General features: G+C 45.8%; 2 protein-coding genes across 2 annotated transcripts in view; one reads left to right on the top strand and one right to left on the bottom strand.

Moving 5' to 3' along the window:
- The first annotated feature begins 90 nt into the window (after nt 1-90).
- NTAN1 (N-terminal asparagine amidase) lies at nt 91-7,418 on the top strand. Its single transcript, XM_054180442.1, has 10 exons — nt 91-329; nt 1,432-1,534; nt 1,623-1,688; nt 2,263-2,371; nt 3,360-3,433; nt 4,719-4,772; nt 5,562-5,615; nt 6,137-6,234; nt 6,739-6,852; nt 7,028-7,418. Exons 1-10 carry the CDS (start codon nt 249-251, stop codon nt 7,205-7,207), a joined length of 933 nt encoding a protein of 310 aa, XP_054036417.1. The 5' UTR covers nt 91-248; the 3' UTR covers nt 7,208-7,418.
- A 1,158-nt stretch (nt 7,419-8,576) lies between these two features.
- The window catches only part of PDXDC1 (pyridoxal dependent decarboxylase domain containing 1), a 28,526-nt gene continuing 18,684 nt past the window's right edge, over nt 8,577-18,418 (bottom strand). Inside the window, exons 15-23 of the mRNA XM_054180441.1 lie at nt 17,311-17,399; nt 16,608-16,713; nt 15,360-15,531; nt 14,655-14,773; nt 13,696-13,817; nt 11,758-11,850; nt 11,568-11,664; nt 10,251-10,355; nt 8,577-9,493 (exon numbers count right to left, since the gene is read on the bottom strand). Of these exons, the coding sequence (XP_054036416.1) occupies nt 9,243-9,493; nt 10,251-10,355; nt 11,568-11,664; nt 11,758-11,850; nt 13,696-13,817; nt 14,655-14,773; nt 15,360-15,531; nt 16,608-16,713; nt 17,311-17,399 (1,154 nt within the window). The 3' untranslated portion in view covers nt 8,577-9,242. The remainder of the gene's footprint in view (nt 9,494-10,250; nt 10,356-11,567; nt 11,665-11,757; nt 11,851-13,695; nt 13,818-14,654; nt 14,774-15,359; nt 15,532-16,607; nt 16,714-17,310; nt 17,400-18,418) is intronic.

The raw sequence follows: 18,418 nt of genomic DNA, 5'->3' as shown, positions 1-18,418 counted from the left end.
ATAACCGGCATGTCTGACTCCACCTCAGGCGTCTCTGCCCGGGCCCGCCTCCGCCCGGCGGCTGCCCCCCCGCAGGCCCTGCCCCGGCCGCGTCCGCGGGGCTGCCGGCGGCTCTGCGGGCGGTGTCCCGGCCCCCCCCGCCGGGCCGCGCCGGTTTCCCAGCGCCCCGTGCGGCGCGGCGACGCCCGGCGCGGCCCTGAGGAGGAAGCGCGGTCTCGCAGCCGCCTCCGGGCCCGGGTGCTCCCGAGATGCCGCTGCTGGTTAACGGTGAACGGATCGACGTGACCCGGCCCACAGGAGACATGATCCGTGCCTACCCGCACCTCGAGGTGAGGAGGCGGAGGGGCCCAGCGGGGCCGGTGTACCCGGGAGAACACCCGGCGCCTCGGCCGGGCGAAATGGGTGGTGGAGTGGGGCAACCCTGGGCTGCCCGGGCAGGAGCGGCCCCGGGCTGAGGCGGCGTCCACCGAGGCGGCCCCGGGCAGCAGCGGCCGCGGGCTGAGGCGGCGGCCGCTGAGGCAGCTCCGGGCAGCAGCGGCCTAGGGCTGAGGCGGCCCCGGCTCCACCGCATTCCCCGCGCTGTGATAATGGAAAGACACGGATTGACTGGAAATACGTAATGCCGGTGTCCCCGGAGGAGATCTGTGGTAATGCCCTGAGGCGGGGAGCGGCCGGTTGCTGTGGGAGCTGTGTGGCCGGCCGGGCTGCGCGTTTCTGTGGGAAACAACAAAAACCGGTGACAGAAGACAACTTCCCTGAGGGTATTGACCTCCCTTGATGTAACTCTAACGGTGGACTTCGAGCCAGGAACTGCTGTGCAGAGCTGACTGGGGGAATGTTTCTCCTCCGAAAATATTCTTTATAGACGCTGAGGGCCTTTTCCAGATAATTTGTGCAAGGTTGATAAAACTGTGAGGTGGTTTTTGAGTCCTGGGAGGAAAGTTCGTGGCCTACTCGGGAAGTCTGTGACCGAGCACAGGAGCAGTCACAGCCCAGAAGCTGGGTTTCTACGTGCTAGGCAAGCTAACAAATTGCAGTATCTTGATAAGAGCTCAATAAATAATCTGGGTTGTAGCAGCAGAAAAATGAAACTTTTACATTTCAAAAGTTTCCTGACTGAATGAAACTTCCAAGGTCAGCTCTTGGAAGTTATCTTGTCTGGTGTCCTCTTTGCTCAATCTTCCTGCGCTTTGTTGTATACCTCCATTTCCAAACCAGGGGAAATGGTTTCACCTGTCTATGGAATGGTGGGATTTAAGAATTAATTAGATGAGTGTCAGGCAAGCAGAAAATTATCACAATTCAGAATACTTTATAATACAAAACATGGATGTTTCTGATCTGTATCCCTTTGCTTTTCAGAGGTTCTGTCAAGTAATGGATACACCTGAGAATTCAGCCTCTGTAGTCTCTGTTATAATTTATCTTTAGGAAAAGGCAAAACTTCTGAGAAGTCAGCCTGCTCAAGTTGTGGAACCCAAAGGTCTTCTGTATGTCCAGCAGAGAGAGTTTGCAGTGACTACCCCTAAAGATGGTATGTAGGAATGTGCACATTTTTTAACTCTTCTGAAGCAGGGATTGTGAGAGCAGAGTTCTTACAGTGTCTCCCTCCTTTGAAATAGGTTCTGTTTCCATTCTTGGATCGGATGATGCAACTACCTGCCACATAGTTGTGCTCCGACACACAGGTACCTTTAAAGGATGTCCAGAAGAAAACCTGCATCCCTGAGGCAATGGATCAGTGTTGCTTTATGCTGCACTTGTAAAATAAATTGTACTCACGTTTATCTAAATTCAAACCCCAAAAGTCACGTGGTCTAGTAACTACATGAGTTATTTAAACAGTTGACATGCTCAGTGTCAGAGGTTCCATGTTCTGGTCACTTAATGAACAGATACTGTATTTGATCTGCTCCTGTGGCCAGTGGCAGTTGCAGACCTTGGCTGTGTTTGGCAGTGTGGTGCTTCAGGCTTTCACAGTAACAGAGGTAGAATTTGTGGAGAGATAATCACTATGTGCTGGCATTTCTGACTTGAGGGACATTGCCAGGTCCTGGGTAAGAGGGCACTTGTACCTTTCACACGAGTCCTGCTGATTTTACAACAGGGCACATGTGGCTATTGCCACGTGCAGTCAGCCTCTGCTTTCCTGGGAGGAGCTGAGCTGGTGGTGGCTGTAGCTGTTAAACTAACAGTGTGGCTGTTACATGTTTCTTTTACAACAGCATAATGGTGTCATCAGCTGTCTTCTGTCTTCCTCAGGCAGTGGAGCTACCTGCTTGACACACTGTGATGGATCGGACACGGAAGCTGAGGTGTCGCTCATCATGAGTGCAGTAAAATCGTTCTCTAGCACCACAGGATATGGCAGGTCAGCTCTGCTCTTAGTTCTTGTGTACTGTGTTTCACAGAAGTCACTGCAGTTTGTAAAGCAGGGAAATTCTGTGTGATAGTGTGGGGTTCAGACAAGGTAACTGTGCAGGAAACCTCTGTTGCTCAGGAACCACGTGCCTAGTGAAACCAGTTTCCTCAGGGGTGATTTTCAGGGTTATTTTTAGCAGTGGTTTAAAGCATGGTTCTGTTCTGAAGAGTGTCTCTGCCAAATGCTGTTGGGAGGGTTTGTGTTTGTGCTTTCCCAGTTAACCTTTGTTTCAGATGTGAGAATTCTTCCCAAGAACTGGGTTGGGTTTATGGTATATTTTTCCTTACAGATTGTTGGTCTTGCCAATTCCTTTTGGGATCTGAGAATCCATCTTTTTCTAAGTCCCACTTTAAAAAAAAAGTAATTAAAAGGCAGTGGGGACAGGTCAGTGGAGAAAAAAGCTCTGAAATGGAATTTGGCAAGCAAGGTTCTTTATGAGTGTGGAGGTTTTTGCCCCTGCAGTTTGACGAGAACGAAAACTCAATTAACTTAGAAGATACGGTCTGTAAAAGCTCATGATTCGTTAGGCTTTGCCCTCACATAGACACTTCCCAGAGAAGAACCCTGCTTTATGGTGAGTTGTGAGGAGGTCTCAGGGGCAAAAATCTTTCATGTTGAATTAACCCTTTATGTGAAACTGAAAGGTGGTTACTGAGTTCAGTCCAAACCAGCGGTGCTGACTATCAGAGATACCACTGGGTTAGAGAAAATTGCATGCCTGTGAGTTCCAGATTTGTGCTATTCCCTTGTGTGGTTCCTGCAGCCTTCAGAATGGAATTGCCATGACTTGCTATGCAATACAAGCCAGCGTGGTGCATGTGTCTGTAACCAGTGAGGCTTCTCTGACAATTGCTTTGCAGTTTGGGCTGGGGATGATTTTGTAAACCTGTTCATTGCGGGATGTCTTTTTAATTTCCTGTTATTCCATCTCTGTTAGGCTGGAAGTGCACCTAGTTGGAGGTTTCAATGATGATAGGCAGTTATCACAAAAACTTACTAATCAGCTTCTTAGTAAGTTCACATTTTTTCCACTCTCATGTGCAAAAAAAAAATAAGTAGTTCTGACTGGCTTTGGGTGAAGTTTGTTTGTAATCTGAGCCCACTCTCATTTAATGGACAGAAATGTAGACTTGTTTTGAAGGGTGATTTCTCTACCTTAGAACTTGATGTGGAGAGGGGCTGGACTTCTGAGGCTTGCATCTGGCCAGCATTTGGGTTGGAGGCCCTAACCTTGGAATCTCTGCCCAGCTTCTGTTCAGGTGTAGAACTGGGGTGCAGGTCTGCTGGGCTTAATTCCTGGCTCTGCTGTGGATGTGCACCTGATCTTGGTCAAGTGTTGCCACTGAATGAATCTATACACCTGGGTGACTTTGTTAGTTAATATTAGTGTGATGAGGTAAAATTTAACTATTGTTTGGAACTGTCTGATGAAAGATACTACATCTGCTTGCAAAATCTATAGTCCAGAGACCTGGGTGTGGTGCTTTACAAACATAAGGAGCCAGCCCAAGTGCTCTGGCTTGTGCTGAGCACTTTCTGAGGGCGGAGGAGCCTCAGCCCTGCTTCAGCTGGGGAAGGGGCAGGGATGGGGACAGATGTCAGGACTGCAGGGAGGTGACCAAAGGGATAACTCAGAAAGAAAACCAAACTGGTGAAGGTCTTGGGATGCACCCTTGTGCCCACTGCACTGACTGAGTCCTGTTGTGCTGTGTGGGAATAAAGTGAATAAAGTGCTTGGGTGATTGTTAATTTTTTGCCTTCCGATACCTCTTTCATGCATCGAGTGTAGACTGTGAAACCATAGCACTGTACTGCTGTTAGAACCTTGATCAAAAGGGGAGTTCTAGTGTGTGGGATGTGGAAAAGCAGGATTAATTTCCAGCTAATGAAAGGCTGGGTGCTCTCACTATGTATGTAGCACTCTAGGAAAATACATTTAAACATGAGCTGTTCATGCATAGTGAACGAAAAAAGAGCTGATGTGATGCCAGAGCTAAACCAGTGCCAGTAAAATGAGTAAGTGGCACAACACTTGGAGCTTGCTTTTGCTATTACAAGTGGCTACTCCCTGTACGTCACTGTCATGTTTAGTAGCTGTGGCTTTAATTTTAAACAAGTTACTTTGAAGCAAATCTGCAAAACGCTTTTTGCTCTGTTGCCTTATCTGGAACAGTGGGGTAGGGATCTGCCCATCTGTTCTGCAGTGCCCAGCACTGGCAATGCCCCCTCGCCTAGGTACAGCGCCTGCTTTGCCATCAGTCACTCTTACACATTGCTGCTGTCGTTGTTGCTGTAGGAGCATTCGATCTCCAGCCAGATGATGTTCATTTAGTGACTTTCTGTGTAACAGGTAAGAAAATGTTTCCTTGGCTTTTGCAGTATGGAAATGCAGGGGGCTTTCCACACTTCAGCTGTCCTGTGAGGAGCAGCAGCTCCAGTCCTTCGAAACAATTTGACATTTAAGTTGTGTTGCTGGTAGTGTGTGCATGCTGATGTCAGACAGTGCAGCAAGGATTCCCTCCTTAGCAAGTGCTGCTGAAATGCAGTTGATAGTAGAAGCACCTGTGATCATGACCAGGTTGTTTTGCTACCTTTGTCCTGTGGAAAGAGGCTGTGTGTCTGTGGACATCTGTAAGAGGCAGCTGAGAAAGGCACTTGGAGACCTCTGACCTGCCGGGTTGTCAGACCTGCCTCCCTGCAGGGCCCAGTGAGTTCATAAACTCAATCAGTTCACAGCGTGTGGTGTCATGGACCAGAGGAAATCATTTCCTTTTCTTCACATCACCTTCAGGTCACATTTCACTGCTGTTGATGATTGACATCTTGGAAGCCTGCCATCACTACATGGTACATCTTCAGTGTTGGGGGGTTCCCTGTAAGCTGCCCATGCCAAGTGGAGCAGCAGTTGGCTGGAGCTGGCCACAGTTAGGAGATGAAGAGTTGTTACTCTTGAGTAACAGTTGTGTTATTGACCTGTACCGCCTTCATCATATTTCTTTTAGGCTTTTTTGTTGTTTGTTTGGGTTTTTTTCTGTCTTTATACAACATCAGTTTTGTGTTATGAGGGAAGAACAGATCTAAATGAATGCTGTTCAGAAAAGAAATCCAAAGGGCTCTCATCTGACTTTTTTCCTTACAGAGCTAAATGACAGAGAAGAAAAGGATATTCACTTTCCAATCATTTATGGAATAGGTGAGTTAAATTAGAATTATTATTGTAACTGGATTGCTTCTCAGATGCCAGTAGTAAAGGGGCTGCTTACAGTGACTAGGTAAAACCTCTCCCACAAGACAGCTGCAGCTGCTGGAAGAGTAGGTCAGAACAGTTTTCTTCAGGTACTGCAGCTGGAGAGATGCACAGGGGGCAGTGGCTGTGTGCAAAGGCAAGCAGACTTTTTCATTTAACTGTGGTTATGATTTTGTCAGTATCAAGATGCTGTTCTAACCTTTGGGTTAGAATTCAGCTGCCTTTTTACTGTGCATTTTGTGGGGTTTGTAATTAGTTTAATATCTCTAAAAAAGTTCTTCTGGAATATTGAAATGCTGCCAAATCAGAGTAAGTAGACACAAGTTATGGGGGCTGTGGTACTGAGAAATACAGGAACAGTATTTGAGGGGTTCTGAAGTTCCTGCAACATAGTTGTGTGCTCATTTTTACAACAAGTGGCTGTAGGAATTGATGTGTGCTGTACTCAAAATCTTATTTCCTAACAGCTGTGAATGTTAAAACAGCAGAGATTTTCCCTGCAACCTTCCCAGAAAAAGGGCCCGATGAGGATTTGCGCTCAGCCCATGTTTTAACAGGAGCTCCAGTGAGTAAAAGTGATGGGGAAGAGAGGGCTTTTGCCAGAAGGGGAGAGCAGCTAGGGGCAATGAAATGCCTAAAGTTAGAGGAAGAAATACTCTGGTTGTGTCCTGTCAGTGACAAATGAGAAAGAACAGAGGCAAAGGATGTTGGTGGAGATCAAACCAGTGCCCCAAGGGTAAGCCTGGCTCGGAAGCACAGCGCTCTGCTGTGCCATTCCCGCTAGCCCTGCAGTTATCAGCAGGATAACTTATGTAAAGAGATTCAGGCCGCAGGCATAATCCCATCTGTATCTTCCAGTTCTGGGGTTGCTGTTACAGTTTAATGTCTTCTTTGAAAGAATAATTGGCTAAATTTTAGTGCAATAGGAATGAAGTGGGGCTGAGCAGGCACACAGCTTGCCTAAGACAGAAGCTGCAGCTCCAGGCCTTCCAGATGAAGCAAATTTGCTGTCTCGTTTGTCTGTGTAAGCAATGGCTGATTCCTAAGGCTGCTGCTGGTGTTGTTACAGCTGACCAACATCTATGATGCAGAGATGGAACAGCTCCATATTGGGCCTTACTTCTGGACGCCTTTCCCACACGTGGATTTCTGGTTAGAACAAGATGATCATCAGATTTTACAGGTACCTGAAACAGACTGTTTTTCCTCCTAGCTGAGTGGAGAGATGGCGATGTCTGTCAGAACCTCTCCCAGTGTACTATTGGGGAGGGTGGGAAATAAGATTGTTAAAAGGCAGAATATTTGAGAACTTTGTGCTTGGCATGTCAAGCAGCTCTTGCTACCATCTTGTTTTTCAGAACCTCTCCACGTCACCCCTGGCAGAGCCGCCCCACTTTGTTTCTCACATTAGGTCTACATTAACGTTTTTAAAAGAACATCCCTTTCCATCTCACTCGCTGTTTCCTGACAGGAAACCTCGCCTCTACAAAAAAAATGAAGAAGGGTTGTGGGAACAGGTTTGTTCTGATAAGATCTAACCTGGAACCCAACAGCATAGCTGCTTTAGGGAAGCAGAGTCTCGCAAGATGAGCGAGTTGCAAAAAGCGAATTGCTGGTCACAAACTCCACTGTTCCTGTGCTTTCCACAATAAAATATTTTGACAGAAGTAACTTGCTTCTTCTGCATTACTTTTGTAGGACACTCTGCTACTTTGAAGTAGGCAGTTGGCTTTGTTTATTCTCTTGTGCTCCGCTCAATCCTGAGCGCAGCACGGAGGAAGAGAGAGAGAGTGCCAAGAGGCTGAGATGGGAAGTCAGGACCTTGCTCTGCACTTCAGAAAAGAATTCTTCCACACAGAGTGAAAGGGAGCTGCACACACTTAAAGCTCACTGAAATGCTGGGAGGTATCCTTCCACAATAACTGAATCCCAAAGCAGTAATTTGAAGAATCTTTATTGAAACATTCAGATAGTATCTAAAGAATGATGCTCATTCCAACAAAACTACAGGTTTAACACTTCCAAATATAAAAACATTAAAAATTAATTCTTGTGGTGGTGACTTCATCCCCACCAAATGACTCTTATTAACATACTTCATTGCACCAAAGAAGCCAATCAGGAAGACTATAGTCAGCTTAACTGTTTTTGCACTTCAGAAAAAAAATTGCACTCTGACTTACAGAGGTTACCCCAACAGCAAAAGTAACCTTGGCTCTGGGATCCCAGCCCCACAGGATCTAGAAGCTGGAAGTCAAATCAGGTGACAGTACAATTCACCCCCCTCCCCCTCAAGTTTTCAGATGATCAAAGCAAGCCTTGCTCCCACTACACCCATTCTGCTGTTAATTTCTGTCTTCTAGGGGGAGGCAAAACCCAAACAAAATAAAGGAAGCAGAGTACAGTACTTGTGTCCAGTTCTACAGGGAGGAGGTGGTTTTCCCTCAGGCAGGAGGCCCTGTGGAAAGCAAGCTTTGCAAAGGTCTCTCTTCCACAAGAGGCTCCAGAAATTGGCAGCAAAGCGATTAAAAATATTTGGGATGGGGGAGATTCCTCACCTTAGCCTTTGAGTTATCCAAAGCTTTGCTTGTGCATTAGTCCTAGACACCATGGAGTTGTGCTGCAGTGTAATAACCTGTATCATCTGACTCTGTACCATCCTACCATAGGTAAGTAACTGGTATTCAAAAAGTAAGTGTTGAAACCATCACAAACATCTTGTTTTGTCAAGCTTTACTACAACTACCTTTAAAAATACACAACAGAAGGACCTGCAGTGACACCACATAAAGTGTTGGATAGTGTTAGGTTCATAAGGGCCGTGCAAAGGAAGGTGCCGGGGCCGTGGCGATGCTCTCCAGTGGCAGAAGCGAGAAGCCATGGCAGCATGCAGAGGCACCGTACAAGGCTAAAGACTCAGCACCCCACTCCCCTTGGCTGAATGGGGCACATCATACAAGAGCAGGAACAGATGGGTGATGGTGAAGTGACTCCTATGTACAGGGGCACAGGTCCCTAGTGTTTGTTGCACCACAACTGTTTGGCAATGTTCTTTGTAAGAAAAAAAAAGCAGCAAAACAGAGCTAGTGTGACTTCAGGAGAGGTTTGGCAGGAGGCTTAACTGACCTCTAACTCTTAAAAAGGTGAACTATTGGCAGTTGATTAGTTTTTTTAAGTGTATTTTATGTAATAAGATCATTTTACAATTACTGGGTGCAGCTGTATTCTTCATCTTGTGTATGGCTGATTAATTGGTTCATTAGCAACTATTACCATGCTTGGATTCCTACAGAAGGATAATTGCCAGTTGTTCTGACAGATGTTGATGAGCACTCACTAAATTGCACTGGTACTTTGGTGACATGGACAGGCAGAGGATTAAGGGAACTGTAACAAGGTAAGACAAATCTCTGTCCCAAAGGGGGGAGTTTAAATTTGTGCAAAACCCCAGGTGATAAGTTACAGTAGTCATCACTACTAGCATGTGGCACTCTTCACCTAAATGCATCATTAGTACCTGGCCTCCCGGGGCACAGGTCTCCTCTGCCCAGTCTGCAGTCCATAGTCTGGATTTTATCTTTGACTTTCGTGTTCCTCTGCCTTTGTGCAGTCATGTGGCAATTTGTCTCTGTGAATGTCCTCAGTGTCTGTCTCTGTTGCCTGTGCCACCTCCTTCTGCTCCTCTGTTTTTTCTGTCTCCAGAGGTCCAGGGGATAGAGTTGGGGGTCTCTGCTCTACCTTCTCCAGGTCATCACAGTGGCTGACTGAACTGGTCTCACTGAATGCATCAGAACTTCTTAGAGACCTTTTAAATATCTTCTGACCTGTGAAGTGTCAAAGAGCAACAATTACAGAATACAGTAAGCTCCAGGGCAGTTTCCAAGTACCTGAATTGCCCAGCTGTGAAGAAACGGATGTTGCTGGGTGCTAAGCTGTACCCAACACGACACGCTTGCCTGCTGGTACAGACCCCTGTGCAAGGCAGTGGCACCTGCCTTTTTACCCTGCGTTACACAGAGGCTCTTAAAATTCAGCTGGAAACCAGGCTGCCTACATACACACTGAAGTCATTATAGGACAAGAAGTAGCACTGAGAATCAGAGTGGAAGCCACCAAGTCAGAAGAGGAGTTAGAACTGTGGTCAAATCAACACTGCTTGCCAATACAACTACACAGCAAGTGCCACAGATTTAAGAGACCTTCGCTTTGCCCACAAAATAACTGAGTAGCAACAGAAATGCTCAGATAAGAAGATTAACTAATGCACAGTCATGCATTTCCAACACAGCTTCTGGCTTGACTACCTGTAATTTTTAAACTCAGCCACCTCATACTGCTCTGACTTCATGGCAGTTGTCAGTTAATAGGATAACAACTTCCTGAAGTCCCAGGAAGAACTGGAGTGAGAACAGATGCCATACTTCAGTTCTCAAAAATCCTGGTGGACCTAAGGCACTGGAAGCCAAGCTTTAGTTCCAGGTATCAAGAACGATGGAACACCCTGTGTCTTACCAGGGCACAGAACTCAGGTGGCAGTTTTATTTCTAAAACTTGCTAAACCATTCTAAGAGTGAAACTTACCAGGAAGTCTTTGCTTTGCAAGGCTAGAAGTAGGAGTTGGTGGTGGAGTGGTGCCTGTTCCTTGGGCTTTTGATACGTAGGTAGATTCTGTGGATTCTAGAGAGCCTGTGGGTTTAAAAACAGTATCAAGCTGACTAGAGCACAAAAACAGCTTCAGCATTCATCTGTGTTTATAAGGGCAAGTAACAATCTACTCTGTAATGCTCCTTTCTGGAATTGCAGGTGCTAGGGCTGAGCTGAAACTACCAGTGGCTGGCAACCCATCCCTGAACACCTGGCCACACGAGGGCTGAGCCAAAGCTGAGGATCCTCCTCTCATGCTCCCTTCATAAGGCTGCTGCACCTCCTCCTCCTTTTCCCCTCTCCACTGGGCACTCGACCTGTTCCCAGCTGCAAGTTCTTGAGCAGTGCACGTGGAGGGGCATCTAGCCATGAGTGGCTTAAATATTCCCAACAAAACTGTTCTGAATCTCTGCTGTTCTGGCTGTTCTCTGCTGCAAGAACCTTCCAGAAGAAAAGATCCCAAATACAGCACAAGCCTTCCTCACTGTTTGCAGATGCAGGCAGCTGAGCTATTGGTCTAGGACATTCTGTCAGGTTCAGGAATGTTCTCAGGACTCTGCCACAATTTTTACAGTGAAAATGGATATTTCAGGATGCACTACATGAGTAGATCAGTCTTGATGTAAAAGCTAGAGACTGTTCTGTTCACAGCACCAGACCAGGATCACAAATACCCAAGGAAAACAAATTGTCTTTCACACTGTAGGATTTCATTCCTTACTGTCTCCCACAAAGCCAGGGGCACACCCAGCCTCAGCTAACATCAGGCCCTGCCTTCTCTAGCCTGCAAACAAGTACTTCTAGCAGTGTGGCACCAGGCAGATGAGCTCCCACCACAGGATTTCAGAGACATCAGGTTCCAGTAGCACGGGTGCTCTGCAAGTGCTGTCACAAGGACACGTGCCTGCGCACTCCGAGCCCTGAGCTACCCTCTTAGCTCACCTCCTTATCAACACAGTGAACACCAAACTCCTGCAGCACCTGTAGCCATGAACAGCAGAAATGGTTCCCCTGCCAGCAAATGCCAGCGCCTCACAGAGCACTTTGAGTGTGCCCCAACATGTAGGAACAAGATGTAAACTATGTCCATGAGGGCAGCAAGGGTGAGGAGTGTACCCTCCGGCATCCTGGCAGGGGTAGGGGTGACATCTCTGACCATCAGGCAGCACATAAAAAGTGTGTTGCAGTTTTAGTGTGAGATTTGAACGAGCTCTCATGACAGCACAACATGGCTGCAGGTGCACTGAGTCCTACCTGCTGTTAAATTAAATGTTCTTCCCTTTGGTGAGGCTTGGAATGGAGAGAACCAGTTGAGCACAGAGCCTACTACAGGTATCTGTCGTAGCAGTCCCTGTGAAGCACACAAACACTGGCTGGTGAGAAAGCTGCCTGTGGCAAGAGACGAGACTTCAGGTCCCCTAGGTAACTCTTGTTACAGCCTTACCTCTTCCAGAAGTCGTTCTTCATTGGCTTTCTGAAGCTGAAGTTGTGCTTCCTGTATCCCTTTTCTAACAACTTCAGTCATGTTTTCCAACAGCTATTAAAAACCAGAAATTAGGTTGATAGTTGCACTTGAAATTGTCTTCAGTTCAGGTTTTCAGGATGCAAACATGGCAGTCAGATAAGGTATTTGGCAATCACTATTTCATGATGACTGTAAATTAAAGAAGGCACAGGCTGACTGCAGGATTTTTAGAGGAGACAGCCAGGGGACAGAATGCCACTCAGAACAGGTACTTGGAATTTTATTTGAGAATGCACCTGTGATCCAGCTTCCTCAATGATCTGCTTAGCACAGACATGTTTAGTGGATGCTGAGTCTGGCTGGGAAGAAGTTTTAGGTTTAGGGAGTACATTTTGGTTTCTAGAAGGACCCAAGATGTAAACCAGCCTCACAGTTCAGTCCAGTCAGGTCTGTGTCAGTCTTGGGTCAATTGTTTTGCACATTTGACCCCTGTGGTGACCTATGCCAGAAGCACTGCGAAGGACAAGCAGCTTACTGGGAGAGCTCTAAGGGCAATAGATGGACAAGCCCTGGGATCAGAAAACAGTCACAATTTTGTCTTTTGCAAGACAAGTGCCCATTTCCGTAACTTAAGGTGGGTTTTAACAGCACACAAGGCCCAGGTGAGAAGCACTTGCTCCAAATACCAAAAGTCTGAGTTTCTGGCAGTTAGGAAGGGAAAAGAGGAAGCTGCTATTTTTCTCTAGGGGATGGGCAAGCCAAGTACCCCAAGGCACCACCTGCAGAAGGGAGGGCAGAAGGAACCACTGTTTCCTGGGCCAGTCAAGATGTTTGTCTGGAACTTCTGTTCTGCCCTTCAGGGTACTCACCTGCATGTCCCAAACCTTGCTGATACTGGGGCAGTTGTTTTTTCTAAAAGCCTCCCTCTTGTACTAAACATCATATGTCTCAGTAATGTACTTTTCCACTGCTTGCTTCTGCTGTTTTGGATCAAATGGTGCAAGATCCTTTTGGTACCACAGATTTACTGTAGCTGGTTCCAAGGACTGCACCTTCCCAAGCCCTCCACAACTCTCTCCCTAGAAGCTCTAGGATCACAGTGCCCCATGTTCCAGCAGTCAGTTCCCAATCCCTCAGCCACAACAACGAAAAAGCTGAAGGTACTCTACAACCAGACCCTTTCTCACCTCACCCTCAGAGTGGCAGAGGGAGCCAAAAGCTGGCAGAAAATAGGGCTAGGAAAAAAGGTCAGTGCCAAAACCAACATATACCCAGGGCACAAACAGGCACAGCATTTTTATTTTTCAGGTAAGGACATTCAGTGCCCAGCACTAGAGAAATGAAAGGACAGATGTTCATTTGTGATGCAGGTCATTTAGATACTCTGCTTTAGAAAACGCTTGGAGAGCTCTGATCAGGCAAAGGCTGAAGGAACTGCAGGGGCAGCTCTGTTACTTCAAAAGAGAACTTGCAATTTCTGGTTTTAAGATGCCAATTAAAATTTTTACCACATTTTAGGATGTATCTTAGAGCTGGTGCATGACAATCTCAATCTCACCACATGTAGCAGTGATGACAAATACCAGCTCACACTCAGCCCCTACATCCCCCTTTGGTTGGTGGGGACAGCTTCAATGTCAGTGACAAAAGGAAGCCTCTTTCAGTACCACTGAAGTTTTTCATTACAACTACTTCACACAGGATTATGAGCTTAAGTCAGGACCTCCTCACTTCAATATTCCTGTAACAAAAGTTCTCCTTACGTGGACAGAGATAATTACTTCCACAATAATTAATACACTTTGTTGTGGACAAATACAATTTTTACTTTCACAAAGAACAAAACCATGTCCTGAAGCCAATCTGGAAGGGAAAAAAAAGCGGTGCTGAAATGCTCTGTGATTTATTAATACATACTCTGGAATTTTCTTCAATTTCTCTGCCAGTGGCTGCAATAGTTTCAACTAGCTCTGACACGTCCAGGTCCTCAGTCACCATGCCAATATAAACGCAGTTCTTCTGCCCTCCGAATTCTGGACCTGTGAGCACAGAGAATCTGGTCTGTGTGCTGTACAGAAACGCATCCTCACGACAGGTGTGGCGCTCATGCTTGCAGATCAGGAAATTCTAAAGCATGCACACACGCTGCAGTAGCTAAGGGTATTGCCTGTACAGTATAAATCATGCAGGCTGAAAAAAGAACAGCACTGGGAGGCGTCAGAAAGAGAGGAGAAAAAACATCTGTATGAGAAAATATGGATATGTTGTACAGCCAGGGGTGTGTAATAAACACTAGTGCTGAATAAGCTCCAGAGTTGCTGCTGCCTGCTGTTTATGCATGACTCGATTCCACAGTTCTAAGGCACTTAATTTTTGAGAGCTGACTAGATGAAGATCTGAGGCCTGAGTAAGGAAATTAACATTATTTCAGCTATAAGGTGGCACTTTGTAAATGTGAAAGTGCTGCTAATCAGCATGAAAGTCATCTGAAGCTTTTGGTCTGGCCCCAGAAAGCAGTAAACGGGTTCAGTGGGTTTTGAGCAACATCTGCTTTGCAGCAGATACAGCACTAAGTGAGAAGGCTCCACTGATGTATTCTTTCCACTGCAGTATTCTTTCTGATAAGGAAACCCTTTTTGGTCTGGTTGCTCCTAAGTCACAATTAGCACTGAGAACAGGGCCCCTTCACTACCCTGCTGAACATTTACCAGCTGAAATGTGTGAGGAAACCGAGTTCCAAATGCTGTTTCTACAACAGCCATGTAGGTAGCATTCCACTGTAATGACCCATGCACAGACACCTTACTGGCCCATTCTAACACAGCCAGGAAAGCCACTATGAGCTTGAGCTGGGTGTTTGAAACCAGTGCAGTTACCCAAAGAGAAGGTGAGATCTGACTCCAGTTCATTTAACTTTTTCAGGAGCTCTGTATTGATTTTTTCAAGTTCTTTCTCCCGCTTGTCGTCGTTCTCCTCGTCGCTGTGACAGTTGTATCTTCAAGCCAAGCCAGAAGAGAGTCATTTCACTTACAGCACATACAAAAACATACACAGAACATTACCTCTTAAATCAACAGTTAATTGGCATTTTTAGCCAGATATTCTGGGCTGGGCTGAGCTTGCTGCTGCAAACCTCTCTCAACACAGGACTGTTCCAGGGAGTATACTGGTTAGACTTCAGCTGTTGGGACTACATGGAATCTTTCCCAGAAGAAGGTAGCAGAAGACCAGAACAGACACCTGAAGGGATTTCTGAAGTGGCATTCAGTATGTAAGTGATCCCATGATGAAAAGGTGAGTTACCCTTGGCCAAGTACAGGAGGATGCACTAGTGTATCACAAATCCATCTCACAGACCCACACACTGCCTCCAACACTAGAATTGTTGCCCTGGCTTTGCTACAACAGCTCTTCAACTTTTCTTTAAAGAAATAATTGAAGTAAACATTAAAAACAATCCTTAAGAAGCACTTCACAGCTTTAACTGGGTGTAAAGCCAAATAATCAGCAAACCACACATCCAAATGTATTCCTTTCTGCTAATGCACAGCTTATCATGAAGAAAACACCACAAAACTTACCTTACAACACCTAGTCCTGGCCAGTTAAGATCTTCGATATACAACAGGCCTACTGTTCTTCTCACTTCTTGCTCAAATTCCTCTCTCAGTTGCAGGGTACTTGTCAATACTGGTATCTTCATTTTCAAGCAGTCTACTAACTGATCAACATCCTGTATTTCAGTTCCTAAAACTGAAGAGCTTATGAGTCAGTTTGTAATAAAAGTGAACAGCCATCACCTAGGTATCTCAATGAAGTCATTTGTAACCAAGTCACTCTCCAAGTCAATCACAAATATAAATTCACAGATCATTTGAAGTGTCTTGATCCCTGTGTAAGTGGGGTTTCTTCAGTTATTTATGCACTAATGCATCAAGCAAGTATTTCATAAAAAGCAAGTTAATAACCAGGATTTTATGAGGTTACACGCTAAGGACGCAATACCCTTTTCCATTACATTAGGAGCTAGCATCAGAAGAGTTCCTTTCCCTTATCCAAGCAGAACACAAATTAGTTTCCATTGCTGGTTTAAAACAAACTAAACAAAACCTCACAGCATTGCCAAGTAGTTTTATTCTAAAATCTACTTTTCTGCACACCAGGATCCTCTCACATCACCATCAGGTGTTTTGATAGCCTAAGCCACTCACCCTACATGAGCTAGAAGGAGGTGCCCTGCAAGTTCCTCTGTGCATCTGCTGAGACTAAGCCAAGCACACATACAGTGCTGCCTAAGACATTTTCCAAGACACAGACTTTTATTCCACACACCTCCCCTCTAATTACAGAAAACCCCAGAGGGTTAGTAAACAATTCTTCTAGTGAAGGAGCCTGTGCACAAAGATCAAGCATCCTGTGTTGGGCAGCTGAGAGAAGCTGGTAGAAACAGCTTCTTCCTTTGCTTTTCCTAACGCATTTAAAAAACAGTCAGTAAAGGTCCCTCTGCAAAGGTGGGGAGGCAATGTCAACTACAAGAGCTGAGCTTCCACCAAAGCACCCATTGCCAAGGCACAGCAGAGCACTGAAACTGAGACAGCTCTGGGGTTTTTGTAAGAAAATCCTCAGCATAGGAGAGCACGCTCCAGGCTTTCTGGGGAACAGCTGCTTTGAGAGCACGCTCCAGGCTTTCTGGGGAACAGCTGCTTTGAGAGCACACTCCAGGCTTTCTGGGGAACAGCTGCTTTGAGAGCACGCTCCAGGCTTTCTGGGGAACACCAATTCCATTGCAATTCCAGTTCTCACAAGTGGCTGAATTAAGTGCACGTTACCTGCAGAAGTCATCAGTGGGCTAAAACGCACACAGGTGCCTTCATCTTCCAGTTCTACCACGTCAACGCCACTGGCAGGAACCAGCTGTGCCAACTGCTCACCTAGCTGAAGGGATGTGGCACAGTCAAAGAACAGAACTCAACGCAGCCTCCTGCAGTCGCTGACTCTTCCCACAGCTAAGGGAAACCCCGTGCTCAAAAATCTCAGGATTCCTCCAAATCACTTCTTGTAACAAAGTACTTAAGCTTGCAAGTGACATCACAAAGCTGGATGTGTGCTCCAAATCATGGAAATTCAGGATAAGCTAAGTGTTACAAATCAGAAGTCTCTGCAGAATTGCCACTGTCATTAGGTATGCCACGATTACTAAGCAACTGATCGAAACCAGTTACGTGCTCAGCTCCCTGAAAAGAATTCAAGCTCTCCTGTATTCCCACACTAGCAAGAGAACAAATCCACCTTCAGATGCAGTAATCATTTCAATAGTAATTACCTGTAAAATAGTCATAAATGTGACAGTAGCTTTGCTTCAGAGCAAATCCATCTTTCAAATCCAAAATGCCCCCTAGATTTGTGAAGGGTTATCGTATCAAAAATAGCTCTCCAACAACTCTGCTGCAGGTTTATAGTCACTGATGAAACCCTGGAAGCATTTCCACTGTCACCTCTTCTGTGCTAAAGAGAAAAAGCATCCATTCTTACCCACTGATTCAGAGTGTCATAAACGTGTCTTTCGTTGCTTATTATGGGGTGCTGAATAGTTGAGGCCTGTGCAGCATGTGAGGTTTGATCTGAATCCAAAGATACAAGAATCACAAAAGTGGATTTTTATTTACTTAAAGAAAAGGCAACCTAAAATTTAGACAAAAGACAATTACATTTCCTAGGTAATGTAACACCTCCACATGAGCTGCTCCACCCCCACCTGCCTAACAAGGATTTTTTTTCTTGCAAAGGTATGTTGAACATGACAAGTACTAGAAGTAAACCAGCACTGATCAAGTCAAATACTTCTTTCAGTTGGGAGGTTCAAATGCCCCAAAGGAAATAAAAGCAATGTTTTCACAAAGCAAAATCCTGTTGCAGCAGCCTGCAATAATTTAATTCCATGCACTCAGCTACTTTCTAAGTTTTTATGATTACTTTCTGGTTTTAACTACTCAAAAATAACAGTAAGGATTTAAGAGTCCATTACACACACAGAGCAAGCAGAAATGGCCAAACACTTTACATCCTTATCGTGCAGGTGGGTGAGCTTTTCAAATCAATGCATCCATGTACAAAGCAATCTACCAAGTCACTGCACCTGGATAGCTTTGTGAGTGCAACCACTAACTGGATTAAAATCAAAACCAATCCTCCCCCATGCACAAAATCCACAGTCAACACTCACAACAAACCTGCAAAGTTTTCTGGCAGTAATTTGCCTCATCCTAGCTGGACATGTCCCCACCCTCAGGGTGTGCACATACCAACAGCACAACAGCTTCTGTTGTAACTGAGAGGGCAGAAACCCTCCTTCTTGGAGAGCAAGTCTAAGGATATCCTGCTCAGGCATGGATGTGGCATGGCTACCCTATACCATTACTGTAGTTCCAGAGCTCTGCCTCATGTGTTCTACTATTTTAAGAGCTGCCTCAACAGCAAGTGTAGCCAGAAAACACAGAAACACTGTCCTTGCCTTGCCACAAAGTTTCAAAGAACAGCCTAAACAAAAGCAAAGAAGATCTTCCCCCAACAACACACTCCAACACAGCCTGCAGCTGTGAGAGCCTTCCATCATCTGCTCCACAGATCAAAATCCCTCCTC

Source organism: Dryobates pubescens, chromosome 4, assembly GCF_014839835.1.
Source record: "Dryobates pubescens isolate bDryPub1 chromosome 4, bDryPub1.pri, whole genome shotgun sequence".
NCBI classification, from domain to species: domain Eukaryota; kingdom Metazoa; phylum Chordata; class Aves; order Piciformes; family Picidae; genus Dryobates; species Dryobates pubescens.
Note: the sequence above shows the minus strand (reverse complement) of the source record. Positions and strands in the feature narration are given on the sequence as shown.

Coding starts and splice junctions, on each gene's coding strand:
- NTAN1 (XM_054180442.1), top strand. CDS start 249: ATGCCGCTGCTGGTTAACGGTGAACGGATCGACGTGACCCGGCCCACA. Junction 4,773..5,561: donor AGTGACTTTCTGTGTAACAG/GTAAGAAAATGT, acceptor TTTTCCTTACAG/AGCTAAATGACAGAGAAGAA. Junction 6,853..7,027: donor ATGATCATCAGATTTTACAG/GTACCTGAAACA, acceptor CTTGTTTTTCAG/AACCTCTCCACGTCACCCCT.